This window comes from Solanum lycopersicum, chromosome 1 (assembly GCF_036512215.1).
Source record: "Solanum lycopersicum chromosome 1, SLM_r2.1".
In the NCBI taxonomy this organism is placed as follows: Eukaryota; Viridiplantae; Streptophyta; class Magnoliopsida; order Solanales; family Solanaceae; genus Solanum; species Solanum lycopersicum.
The window spans coordinates 81,349,600-81,364,563 of record NC_090800.1 but is presented as its reverse complement, the minus strand read 5'-3'; the positions used below and the strand labels follow the sequence as shown (position 1 = coordinate 81,364,563).

General features: G+C 29.8%; 2 protein-coding genes across 2 annotated transcripts; one reads left to right on the top strand and one right to left on the bottom strand.

Annotated features, from left to right (window-relative positions):
* The first annotated feature begins 464 nt into the window (after nt 1–464).
* Nucleotides 465–2,526, top strand: LOC101243827 (glyoxylate/hydroxypyruvate reductase HPR3). The gene is made up of 2 exons (XM_004229823.5): nt 465–1,076; nt 1,582–2,526. Exons 1-2 carry the CDS (start codon nt 627–629, stop codon nt 2,101–2,103), a joined length of 972 nt encoding a protein of 323 aa, XP_004229871.1. The 5' UTR covers nt 465–626; the 3' UTR covers nt 2,104–2,526.
* Nucleotides 2,527–11,785: 9,259 nt separating this feature from the next.
* On the bottom strand, nt 11,786–13,762 carry GA20ox4 (gibberellin 20-oxidase 4). Its single transcript, NM_001247434.2, has 3 exons — nt 13,216–13,762; nt 12,697–13,018; nt 11,786–12,323 (listed from the first exon to the last, which is right to left on the bottom strand). Exons 1-3 carry the CDS (start codon nt 13,725–13,727, stop codon nt 12,063–12,065), a joined length of 1,095 nt encoding a protein of 364 aa, NP_001234363.1. The 5' UTR covers nt 13,728–13,762; the 3' UTR covers nt 11,786–12,062.
* Between the last annotated feature and the right edge of the window lie 1,202 nt (nt 13,763–14,964).

Sequence of the window (14,964 nt, the reverse complement as noted above, 5' to 3'; positions counted from 1 at the left end):
AAAGTTGAAAGTCAAAGTTAAAATTTGAAGCCAAGTTTAGAATCTAAAGTATGTATTATGTTTTTTTTTTTGTTTTAGTAAATGCATATGTGGGTAACATATTTTTGTACATGACTATTCAATATATATTTTAACACAGGCATAAACATAATTGTTTCCTTCAACCGTTCACAATAGGCATTTTCGTTTAATAATGTTGAGTCTATACAAATAGATAGTTTAACTTGTATAAAATTAAACAAATAAATATGCGTACATAATATTCTCTCTCATAACCTTATATTCATATTATGGTAGTGTATTAACAAAAATAAAGCTTACGTTAACTTTGTGTATTAATAGTCCTTTGTTTGGTACGTTTTTTATTCTATGTATAACTGATGCAAGCTTTAGTTACACACTCTAGAGGACTGTATTACTAATACCATCTATTTTTGGGTATCACTCATTTTACATTCTTTTTTTCATTATAATTGTGGATGCTTTAATAAATAAATATTTCTATACTATTACATATTTTTTTTTTAAAAAAAAAAAATCTATAAAAAAGTATTTCTATACAGAAATTACTACTTAGTTCACTTTATTTTGGCCAAACATTCCAAAGCGTTATCATCTTGGGATAAATGAGCGAAGCTAAAAGCGAATTGCCGGAGGTAATAGTGGTGGGGCGACCAACGATTTTTAAATTCTACGATGAAGAGTTATCGAAAAAATATAGAATGCTGAAATCGTGGGAATCTTCACTTGCATTGGAGAATTATATTTGTAAACATGGTCAATCTGTAAAAGCAATGATTTGCTCTCCTTCTCATCTAGGGATCCAGATTTCTTCCTCCTTGTTCCGCCTCTTACCGTCGCTGCGGCTTATCGTCACCACCAGCACTGGCCTTGACCATATCGATCTCGTCGAGTGTCGCCGCCGCGGAATCTCCATTGCTAGTGCTGCAACTCTTTTCTCAGAAGATGTTGCTGATTTTGCTGTTGGATTGTTGATTGATGTCGTTAGAAGAATTTCTGCTGCACATCGCTTTGTCAACAATGGACTTTGGGGCCAATTCCCACTAGGCTCAAAGGTACTCTCTCTCTCTACTTGTTTTTTCTGATTTTAGTTGTTTTTCATTAGAAATCAGAGAGAAAATAAAATGTTAATTCTGATTTTGTGAAACTATATATATTTAATGTTTAGTAGTGTTTGATGTGAGAGATAAATAAAATATCTAGTCGGTAACAAAAAAAGAATAATGCTTGATAAAAGTTTTTTTGTCTTATCCCATCATTTATAACTATTTATGAGATAGCTTATCAGTTATCCCATATACATATTAGAAAAAGTTATTCTAAAATAACTAAATCTTAAGATAACTAGTTCCAAATTAAACGATAGAGTTCAACTTACCCCTTAGAATTTAGGGGTGGAAAGACTAGAACACACGACCTATCATAATAAAGTGTTAATAATTGTATATATATTTATTAAATCAAAATTTGACTTCTATGTACAATGTAATTTTCTGGTGTGGGTAGCAAACTTTTGTGGATTTTGCATTACGAAATGCAGCGTATTCTTGATGATGGCAGGTGGGAAGCAGGAAAATTGGAATTGTTGGGCTAGGAAGCATAGGTCTAAAAGTTGCACAAAGGCTTGAAGCATTTGGTTGCACCATATCATATCAATCGAGGAACAAAAAGCCTGTTCCTTACCCTTTCTATCATGATGTTTATGAACTGGCAACCAACTGTGATGTCCTAGTCATTTGTTGTGCATTGACAGACCAAACCCACCACTTGATCAATAAGGAGGTTCTACGAACACTAGGAAAGAAAGGAGTAATCATTAATATTGCACGAGGAGCCATAATCAATGAGATGGAGTTGGTACAATGTTTAGAGGAAGGAGAGATTGCAGGTGCTGGGTTGGATGTTTTCGAAAATGAACCTAATGTTCCTAAAGAGCTCCTTTCATTGGATAACGTTGTGCTAACACGACATATTGCTTTTCTTACTGAAGATTCTATGAGAGCTATGTATGAACTTGTCTGCGGGAATCTTGAAGCTTTTTTCTTGAACAAACCTGTGCTTTCTCCAGTTTTGGATGACTAAGTGGAATCACTATTATTCTCTCATCTGCTTTGATATTCTTATCAACGTCAAAGTGGAATGTGCAACTCTGTCTTTTGTCTAGAATTTACTTAACCTACTTGTCAGTCAGTGGAAGCTAGTGGTTAATTATCTGCAGAAGCGAAGCTATTTGCTCCATATGTTTGTCTGTGTGCGGTCTCTGAGGTAGGATCGCTTGAAATTTTAGTCCTACAGTAAATGAGTCGGACTTCTCCTCTTATGAGAGATGGGCGCAAACAGCTCCCAACTAGTTGTATGGAGAGTGGCTGTGTTTGTGAAAAGTCGTTGTACATGCAGATGCACAATTAAGTGATTGATGTATCTTAAGTTGAGATGTGATGATTGAAGCTTGTTCTGGGGCTTGAAAAAACAAAGTTCTCTATTGAAGATTGTTATGTTTGCTAATTTCTTTATGTCAAAACACCCCAATATGTGCCATTCGGTTTTCAAAATATTTGTATCTGCATATGTGGTAATTGTCTCATTTCAGTCATATAGGCATAGTACTGCTAGAAATTTTTTAGAATTAAATAAAGGCATATTAAGAATTTTTTTTTTATTCTTTCTTATTTTGTTAAAATGAACAAGTAAATAAGAACAGATATAAAATGGAAATATGAACAAGTAAATAGGAAAAGAGAGATTTTTCTTTGGAATTATTCATATATCATTGCTACTAGTAAGTCATTTCGTATTTTCCCTTAATGTAACAATATACGTGGATTTATTTCTATGAAATATCACTATGTCAAAATATTTTCAAGAATATTCAAATAGCCTAAAGATATCACGAGTCCGGAGCCTAAAAGGTAAAAAATATTAATAAAAGTTTCAAAACGATATATGAAGTTTCTTTTTAACCAAAAGGGCAAAATCGCTCGCGAAGTAGCGATTTTGTCCACTGAAAAAAGCAAAATCGCTACTATAGCAGCGATTTGTTAAATTTTCTTTTTTTTAAAAAAAAAATTATAACAAAATCGCTCCTGAGGGACCGATTTTCAAAATAAAAATCATTTTTTAATACTTTCTTTTATGTCGCTGCTGAGGCAGCGACTTATGTATATTTTTTTTAATTAATATTTTTTGCTTTTTTTTTAATAAAAAAAGTTTAAATCAATTTTCTTTTTATTTTTGTAAATCAAATAGCTGTTAAGGCAGTGATTTTTAATTAAAATTTTTAATTTTTTTAAAAAAATTTAATCGCTGCCAAGGCAGCGATTTTATATCAATTTTTTTTAGTGATTTAATTTTTAAAAATTAAAAAAAATAATTAAAAATCGCAGCAATTTAATTTTAAAATAATTTTTTTTATTTAAACATTTTTAAATAAAAGAAGCAAAAAGTAAAAAAAATAATAATTTAAGGGTATGTCGCTTCATAAGCAGCGACTTACTTAAAAAAGTTATAAAAAAAAATTTTGAAAATTGAAAATCGCTCCCGAGGGAGCGATTTTGTTATAATTTTTTTTTTAAAAAAATCAAATTTAACAAAATCGCTGCTATAGCAGCGATTTTGCTTTTTCCAATGGACAAAATCGCTACTTCGCGAGCTATTTTGCCCTTTTGGTTAAAAAGAAATTTCATATAGCGTTTTAGAATTTTTGTTAACACTTTTTACCCTTTAGGCTTCGGACGATACTCGAGTGGTTCCAAAGGCGAGCACGATAAGTTGAACAACAATTCTTTTAATTTACGGAAAATGGCCTAAAATATCCTCAAAGTATTAGAAATGGTATAAAATTAACCTTCATCTACCTGTTGCTCCAAAATACCCTTTCCACCCACCTATTGGATCCAAAATTCCATTGTCATTCACCTATTGGTTCAAAATTGACCACTTATTTAACGGTTTTATGTTTAAACTATTTAAATATTTTTTAAAATACGTGGCGCTCAACTATTTGTTATAATTTAATTTATTAGTATAATTTATAAATCAATCCACTACCCACTCAAAACTAATTAAACCCTCAAATTAATAAACCCGTCACACTATTAATAAAGAAAATCTACTGCCAATTGAGTGTTTTTAAAAAATTTGAGGCAAAAATATCTAAAGAAGTAAATTATCATACATTCAAGCGTGTAAATAAAAATTATCGATAAAGTTAAAAGTCAGATTATGTTCATCTTAATTATTCTTACGTCTCAATTATGTGATGGTACTTCATAGCTAACTTTTTTTCAAAATAATATAATAAAGGTTTTAAAATAAATCATAAGTATTTATAAAATTATATTTTAAAAAAGTGCATGAATTAATTCGGGATGTATTACTTTTTTACCTTTAATCATAAATTTCTAAATTCAATCAATCCTATTGAAAGTGTCCTCCTAAATAAGCGATTCAATCTAAATTTAATCGGGGCTTCAATTCGGACTCGAATAATTTTAGATGTCATTTTCAGGAATATATAATTTCATTGTGTTTTAGTAGTGTTTATGACGATTTTTATATTATAGTTGGATTATTACTTGGGTGGGGTTTAGTTAGTAATGAGTGGGTAGTGGGTTGGTTTATAAATTATATTAATAAATTAAATTATAACCAAAAGTTGAATGACAAGTATATTAAAAAGTTTTTAAAGAATTTAATTTTAAAATAATTAAAGAAGTGGTCAATTTTGAACCCAAAGGTGGATGACAATGGTATTTTGGACCCAATAGGTGGATGAAAAGGGTATTTTGAAGCCAATAGGTGGATGAAGGGTAATTTTGTACCATTTTTTAATACTTCAAGGTATTTTAGACTCTTTTCCATTTAATTTAAAAAAATCGACTTAGAACCCATAAATCAAAGAATCATATCAAGCATAGAAGAAAATAGATCTTATTTATCTTAAAGTTGAATAACTTGAAACAGATAATTGATTTTCCTTTTTAAAATCAAAATTTAATTTTGAAATATTTTCCTATCGAATCCATTTTTCAACATACATACACAAGTATACACACGAATTAACATTACGTATAACATTATGAGAATCAAATGCATGCATATATATTTTTTGATTAATTAATTAATATCGTTGCTCGTCTCGGCTTCGACAAATGATCGAGAGAATATTTTTTGGACAAAGTTTATTTTAATTATTTATTTAATTAATTAAATGGCCAAAAATATTTTTGATTAATTAGTTGATAACAAAAGTTGAAAATTAATCGAATTTTTTCAACTTTTTAGTTGACTAACCCGATTCGACTCGGATCCGCGCGCGATCCGTTTTATTTGAACTTTCCCGCCATGACTGTTCTGAAAAGTTGCATCTTTCAGGAACAGTCAGTACCATTTGAAAGGTTGTAAACTTTCATTAATAGTCGTGTGAATTTCGAAAGGGTTGCAACTTTTCGGAACCTATTCTTTTTGCTTATAAATATCATTCATTCTCAAAATATTTCCTAACGAATTTTCTTATCTTCTTCTTCTGCATACATTTTCTTCGTGTACTTTCCTGCTGTGGATTGGTTCGCTGACAGTAGAGTTTTTGGTATCTAGACTCTGCTGATTAAGATCATTTTAGGTTATATGCCAAATCAAACTTTAAATACTAGAGGGTAATAATTTCCTTAAAGGGACACTGTGAGTTCAGTGGACTTAATCTTTTTCCAATTTAAAAGGTTTTTCAAATTCTGGCATGTTTTTTTTTTTTACAGATTTTAGTTTTTGTGAATTAAATTTTTGTTTATCTCTCTTACTGGTTCTATAAATTTCAGTTACTTCGTGTTTCTGAACAATTTATTAGAATCAGTAATTTCTGGTTTTATAACACAGATTGACAACACTCATTTTGCTGAAGATCAGTGATTTTGTTGTTGGATTGTTGATCGATGTTGTTAGAAGGATTTCTGCTGCAGATCGTTTTGTTAAAAAGGGACTTTGGCCTATTCAGGATCACCACTTCCCATTAGGCTCAAAGGTTGATAAAAATTGTCTCCAAATTTAGATATCAAAATGGTTCAAAAATAATGTATATTCATGTTTTTTTTTTATGATTATAGGTGGGTAGCAGGAACGTTGGAATTGTTGGTCTGGGAAGCATAGGTCTAAATGTTGCATGAAGGCTTGAAGCATTTGGTTATCATATCAATCGAGGAATAAAAAGCCTGTTTCTTACCCACCCTTTCTATGGTGATGTTCATGAGCTAGCGACAAAATGTGATGTACTTGTTATTTGTTGTTCGTTAACAGAAAGAACCCGACACTTCATCCATAAGGAAATTCTACTGGGGATTGGGTAAGAGAGGTGTAGTGATTATATATCACGAGGACCTATAATCAATGAGATGGAGTTGGTAAAATGTTTAGAGGAAGGAGAGATTGCAGGTGCTGGGTTGGATGCTTTCGATAATGAACCTAAAGAGCTTCTTTCAATGGATAACGTTGTGTTAGCAACGCATGTTTGGTTGTTATACTGACGATTCTTTTAAAGCTATGTATGAATGTGTATGTGCAAATCTGGAAGCTTTTTTCTTGAACAATCCTTTGATCACTTCAGTTTTGGATAACTAAAAGATTATCAATGTTGAAAATCATATTCATCCAGCTTTGTAGTGTTTGATTTCAGTATATGGGTTTCTTCTTGTAATGTGAAAGGAGAAATTTTTGGTTGATTATGATTACATCGAGAGTGAATATCTTAAAAGCTTACTCAACTTTAGGAATAGACCTAGCAAAGTCATTAAAATTTGTTTTGTATCGAAAAAATCACTCAATTTAAATTTATAATCAATAAAATTACCGACTTTAGGTATTGATCTAACAAAGTCATTAAAGTTTGTTAGGTATCAAAAAAATCACTCAACTTAAACATTTATGTTAGTAAAATCATTAAACAAAATTTATCATTATTTTTTATTTGTTTCATATAAAATAGACCCTACAAATAAATAAAATTAAAAAAACTAATTTAATTCTATCATTATCGATACTTGCATGATATCAGTAGTGCACATAATAGCTTGTTGGATTATTTATTACTTTTTATACCGTAGCTTTTTATTACTTGCAGCAGTATCATTGACTTAATTAGCTCTAGACACTATTCTATTGATGGCAAAAATAAAATAAATTCGGAAGATGATTAATATTTTCATGAAGTGTGGGGGTTTCGATCTTTGCTATTTTGTTATTACTATCAGAGATTGTGACCCCTGGAACTTAAATGGTAGGTTTTTACAAATCAATTTGCGGGAATTTAAATTGTTACAAAATAACCTCGCTGCTTGTTACAGGGGTTGGTGAAAACACCCCACAACTTAATTATGGCAAATCTAACTCTGGGGGTTGCTGAAACCTCTGATACAACAAACTATAGGGGTTCCCAACCCCCACAATATGTAAAATAAATTTTCGTTATTTAGACTTTTTTTTTTAGTGTATTCATTTCATCATAAAGGAAAGAGTATAATAAGCAAAATAATTTTTGAAATTTATGTCTTTATCATCCATTTAAATCCATTCTTTTATAGAGTTATGACGTAGTAAACGAAAGCAAAATATACGTGTACATTACATAAATAGAATAAAGATTTGTTTGGATTAAAAGTTTGCTTCCAGTAAAATCATGTTATACATAGAATGTGGACTTAAATGCAAATTAATATATAAAAAGGGCTTGATGCAAATTAATATAAAAAAAAGGGCAACTTTCACATATAGCAAACATAAAATTTATATTTGTATGTTATACCAAAGTTTCCATAAGTGTGCTCCATAGCAAACTTATATATGTATAATTCGTTATACATATACAATTGAAGCGAATTGTATAAAACGAGAAAGAGAAAAATTATATACTATTTGAATTGTATAAAACGAGAAAGGCAGAATTGAATTGTATAAAACGAGAAAGAGAGAAATTATATACAATTTGAATTTGTATAAAACGAGAAAGAAAGAAAGGCAAAAAGAGACTTGTGCAGGGAATATGCAATTGAATCGAATTGTATAAAACGAGAAAGAGAGAAATTATATACAATTTAAATTTGTATAAAACGAGAAAGGCAAAAGAGATTTGGGCAGGGAAATATTTATATTGTATAATTATAAGTGTATAGGACAAAAATATATCTATTTGCATGCGTTTATACAATTTTCTCCCGCTTTATACAATTAGAAACACAATTTATACAATTCTATTGTATAAAGCGAGAGATGCGAGCGACAAGAATAAGCGAGCGAAAATATGAGGGAGAGAAGGACTAATAAACAGTTTGCTATGAAACACAAATAAATCAAAGAATAACTACTATATTTATTTTATATAATTTGTCATTCTATACAATTATCCCTAAAATAATAGATCTATCAAGAAAAAAAATGAGTTAATTAGAATCTTATTCTAGCCTCCTACCAATTTTGCTTTCACTTTTTCAAATTTATAATATTACATTTATCTTTCTTATTTTAATTATTTTAACACTTTTTTTGACCTAGTCACTATAAATATAAATTATTATCCTATTTATTTGTTTGGATTAATCAAACTCAAACTCGCGATTAAAGAATCTTCTAAGTATCACTCATATAAACAGAACCTTTCCCTCTAGCCTCCTAGACATTTCAATAAAATATTTGATGAAATGAAAATATATAAATGAACAATTTTTAATCTCCATAAGAAAAGTATTTTTTTAACTCTTTTTTAGGAAGTGTTTTAATTTCAAAGAAGAAGCTTCATGTATCTATATTTCAATCTGTAATTGTATTCTTTGTGTGTCATTTTGTCTGTCTTAATTCTAGTCTTTGATGAAAGTTACAAACAAACATCTTCATCTTTGTTTTATACCTTGTCAAAACTCAAAAACTTTATATTAAAATTGACATTATTAATTTAAGGTTATGTGCAGTTTTACTTGTTTGTTTCTCTGAATTATTGCATTAATATGTCCAACCGTTAATTAATTTTTTTAAAAGGAAATTCCATATCAATAATTGTCTGCTTCTAACTCAACGGACCTCATGCATTAGTCCATTAACAAAGTATTTCAGAAGGTTAACAAATTAAAGATGTTCAAAATCTTTTTTATAGTTGTTTAATTTTTTTTTAAGTAATTCATTTTTAATTAGAAATTTTAAGGTATGTTTTTATCAGAAATCTATCAAAAATTCAGAATTTTCTTGTGACATGTTACGGATTAGCAATTTTCGATAAGAAGGAAATTGAAAATTTGTGGCATTCACTACATAAAAAATGATCATTAGTGGCAATTAATTCTTACTTGCCGCTAAATATTTTCCTAAAGTCTTTAGCGATATTGATTCTAATGACACTTAACTAATGCCGATAAAGACTTTAGTATTCTTTAATAATGTCAATATTTGATGCTGCTAAAAGCTGTTTTTATTGTAGTTATTCTTTTGTTGTTGATTTAGTAATACAGTTTCCAAATGAGAGAAGGTATCCTTTTCAGAGTGTAAAAGTCTATTGAGATCACAAAAAATCACTTAGAAATAAAAGGTGGATAAATAAGTACGTAATTAGACATATTTGGTGTAGGAATATATATGTTGATCATCATTTATGTTATATCAAGGTAAAAAATAGTATATTGAATTACTATATATTATATCATCAAGGTATAAAAATCTAAATAAAGAAAGATGCATTTTGTCTATAGAATAACTTCCCATGCAATGTTTCTTTTTAATAGTATAATATAATCACTTGATATTTTTGAACTTATACATCTTTCTAACATGATTAATTATAAGATAAATGATTGCTTTATTTGTCATAAACTTGCAAGATTATTACTGGCTATATATGAACACTACCTTGGTTCCATTTATGGTAGAACAAAACCTCAGCGATGATACTGAATCCATAAGGATTAAGCAGAATCGGAGGAGAGTGGGTAATAAATAGGAAAATTTCCATATAGCAAATAAAAAAATTATATTTGTGTGTTATAACAAAATTTACATAATTGTGTTTCATAGCAAACATATAAACGTATAATTCGCTATACATATACAATTGTATGATTCGCTAGCCTATTTCACTACAGTTGTATAATTCGCTGGCCTATTTCGTTGCAATTGTATAATTCGCTGGCCTATTTCGCTGCAATATCTGTATAAAATTTACATTTGTTTACAATTGAATCGAAGTAAAATGTTTGTATATTGTATAATTAAGTGTATAGAACGAAGATATATGTTTTTGTATGTGTATATACAATTTTCTCTCGCTTTATACAAAACAGAAACACAATTTATACACTTCTGTTCTATAAAGCGAGAGAGGCGAGCAGAGGAAGAGTGGCGAGCGAGAGTTTAGGGAAAGAGACGACTGACAAACGTTTAGTATGGGGCGCAATTAAATCAAACATTAGCTACTCTATTTATTTTAAATTATTAATTTGCTATTCTGTACGATTATCTCTTATAAGGGAAAACAACTGACAACCTTCTAATTAACCAGTTAAGCTTTATAAGGGATAAACAAGTTCACATGAATACACATACTTCTGAAGCATATTAAACAATACGTGTCATTATTGACAACCAAACACTTGAAAGATCGAATTAAGCATATAAAAATCATGTAGTATATATATATAGAGGTGGTGTTGGTCAATTGAAGAATATTGTGTCACATGAAGCAAAGTAACTGGCCCTCTTGCAAAACTTTATGTTATTTTTATGTAGTCAAATTCATATGATGGAATTGAAGTGGAACCTTTTCATCTTCCTAAGATATGATTTTCTCTCTCGAAATTTCTTGTCTATTATTATACTCTTCAAGATGCTTTTCACCACAAACTTTAGCCTTTTTATCATATAAATTAAAGTTAAGTCATTTCACTTCAAGTTATTTCATTAGGGTTAGACAGTTGGAATATTGAAGTTCCCACTACTTGATTGCAAAACAAAAAAGCACAACTAACATACTTTGTTATTTCGAATATGAAATAGAAGTAATGCATGAACCTACAAAAAAAGATGTAAGATTTATAATTTGTCATATCCCTAATAGCAAATAGAAAGTGAAGAATGGTCCCCTAAAGGCATTTAGCTTTCCAATATTGAATAGGACATTGTTATTTTTTTAAAAACAAAACTATAATAAGCGTTTGATCATGAATTTTTTTGTTTAATTTGTCATAAAAAAAAGTGACTATCCAATTAGCATACATACTTGTCAATGATGTATAAACTCCACATGATCATCATTTAATTATCTTGGCCAAAGACGGATCTATTGTAACAGATACGAATGATCAAAAACTCTTAATTTTTTTTTGAAACTCTATAATTATATTTAAAAAATTACTAAAGGTATAAGTATTTATTGATGGGAACCCACAAACTAAATTGTTGGTTGATCTTGTGTCAATGAAGGACCCATCGAAGTTACTTTATGCTGCCCACTATGGGCTTCAATCTCTATAGGAACATTTTTTTAAACTCAATTTCTCATACTTTTTTTTACCTTACTTTTTTCCAGCAGTTTTGTCCAAATATTATTGCATATTAATTTATTTATATAAGAAAATCCACAAATTTAAAATTCTAAATTCGTATTTGATCACTCCTCGCTTATCATATCATAAAAAAAAAAAAAGTTGATTGTTTTGACACCACATATGGAAATACTCAACCAAAGGGACAAAGGAAAAGATGAAAAGCCACACACATATATATAATAATCTCTATAAGCTAGCTTATCAAATCATTGGTAGTATATATGTTACAACAAGATTCTCTTTGGATAGGAGTAATTTTTATTTCATAAAATTGGGGGTAGGGGATTACAATGTGTAGAATCGAATTGTCACCAACAAGGTGAAAATTCAAGTAGCTAACCAGCTGAGCTACTAAGATTATATTCCCCATTGTAATTGTTCTCTTCTTGTTGGTAAAAATTAAAGTTCAAACCTTAGCATAGTACAAATAGAAATAAAAGGAGATAGTATATATTATTATGTGTGTAGGAGCTAGGTTTTGTGTAGAAGCCAATGGACAAAGGCATCAAGAGTATTTTTGTCAGCTCTATAATGTTTTTGAGTGAATTCAAGAAAAAGTGGCCATGTGAAATCAGGGAACTTCCTTGGTAGATTCTTAGTAATCAACTCTTTTGGTGGGCTTACTATCTTGTCCTGTTTTGGACATAAGAAAAATGCCAATGACTTCCTTGTTCTTCTACAGTTTACAATTGCTCTGTGCAAGCAACTCTTGTATGTACCATTTGACATTACCTGAATAATAATTTCACATTACAAAATTACATCACATTAATGATATATAATATTTTTAATGTAAACCATGCATTTGTCTTTCATGTTGTTCTTTTGGTACCAAAAAATATGTACTTCCATGCTTCTTATATATTGAGTTACATGTATTTTGTATTGTTGTGTGGTTGTGAAAGCTATAATATGATCCTTCCTATCCCTTTTATGTATGAGTTGAACTTTGATCTAAACATGACTTAACGATAACTTTTATACTATCAGGTCGTCAAAAAGATAATTTTATGCAACTATTCATGAAAATTACTATAGGGCATATTACCACAACATGTTGAAATATGTACAAAAGTGAAATCCTTTACTTGATTTTTGTACTTACCATGAATGTATCACCAATGTTGACCACAAAGGCATTAGTATTAGTAGGAATAGAGTGCCATTTATCATCCACAAAGACTTCAAGGCCACCAACATCATCTTGATGAAGAATGGTTAAGGAAGTAGGATCACAATGAGGTCCTGTCCCTAGAGTCAAATCTGGCTTTTGACAAATTGGGTAGTAATTCAATCTCATTATTGAATCATTCTCTTCAAAAAACTCTCTAAAATATGATCTTCCCACTCCAATACTCTCACCTAATAGCTCCATCACACTAAGGGAAAGCTTGCTCATTTCTTCACAATATTTTTGGTACACATCCCTACAAGTAACAAACATGTACTAGTAAGAAAAGTTGAATTAAGGAAGTGAACCTAAAAAAAATGTGACACATCAAACAAGTCTCACATAATTTGTATAGTGTATTGATGATCTATTAATTTTTGAAATATGTAGCAAACAATTATGTTTAAAGAATGATAATGCATATATATGATTTTGGTGACCAAATTATCTTACCCAAAATGAGTGTATTCTTGTCCCATGACATTCAAGATGTAATTTTGGACTATATGATGTGAAAAGGGTAACTCAGCAGAATATCTAAAAGAAAGTGTTTCTTTCCAAGGAAGATTGCAAGAGAACCTACTAGTAAAGCTACTAGCATAACCACAATAATCACCAACTTTTCTCTTTGCTTTTTCCTTTTCAACAAGTGGCTTCCCAAAGAAGAAATCCATATTCTTGTGAGCTTCATTGATGAGCTTCGTATCGATACCATGGTTAACAACAAGGAAGAAGCCATGCTTTCGACATGCCTCATTAACAAGACGAGTGGCATTGGATACCGCGAGGGGGTCACCGGAGAGATAGCCATTCAAGTCTATTGGAGGAACATGTAATAGGGGTGGTGGCTGAGGGCATGGCTTTTCATCATCTGGCCATATGAATTGTGGAGGAATGTTTGAATTGTTTGCAAGGAAATCAAACACAAGAGATGTTTCTTCATCATTTTGTCTTTCATCATGCATTATTTTTGTTGTTGTTGTTATTGGAAATGATGAAGAAATCATTGGAAGAGTGTTTGTTAAAATGAACCTTTTTTTTTTAAGTAGATCATGTTGTAATAACTATATTTTTATATAGAGATGTGGGGATTCTAACAGTTGATTTTGAGAGGAATCAGGGAAATCCCTGTATGTTACTAATTTATGTATCATATTTATTAAATTCATATTAATAAATAAATTCATTGTACATAAAGTACTATGTATGTGTATGATTCAGTATAATATAACTCAAACATATTAAAAAATATATTTTCATCGACTAAGTTTATCCCCATTTATTAGGTAAAAAATTCTCCATACAAGGTCAACCTTAATGGTATCTAAAGATATGGTAATAAGTAAAATTAGTAACATATAAAAAAAAATTAAGAAGGAAGACACAGATATAGTCTTATGCACACGTTAAATTGTACACAAAAAAAACTATTGACGTTCATGTTAGTGGATACAAGCATTAATACAACTATAAAATAAATTCAATCTTCTCCATAATGTGGTAAGGAGAAAAACGTGTTCCAGTTCTTTTTTTTCAAATCTTTAGTTACGCAAAAATTTTGAAAAACATTTTTTCAACAACAATAAGTTTTGAAAAAATGAATTTTTTAATAGAAATAGAAAAAACAAATTTTATAAAAAAAATGTTTATCGTATTTTCTTACCAACCCAACATCCCCAAACTCCTTGACCATCCCACCCTCCACCTCTCAGTCCCCACACCCTACCCCATCCTATATATATATATAAATATTTTATATTTTTACTTTTCCATCGAACACTGAAAATTTAATTAAAAAAAACATTTTTCATAAAAAATACTCAACGTCGTTACCAAACACACACAAGTGGTAGGTAAAAAAAGACAAGTGAGTTTCATTGGAGAAATCGAGAAGTTGGATATAAAAGCAAGTAATATTGCCACTGTTGCGTCGTTCTCACTAACTTGAATATTCTTCACTTGTCCATTCTCTTCACTTTTTAAGATACCCATCTAATCCATCCACTTAGCCAAATATATATAGTAGCGATTTGTATATACTGTAGTTAAATAATATAAATTTATTTTAAAAATGAATATTTCAAATTTATTGTCTCCTTCTCGTAAATACTCTTACTTAATACGACATCTTTATATAGTACTACTTATCAGTGTCCTCTAGCTATATGCCATTAGGTTCCAAAAAAAAATTTATTCAATGTT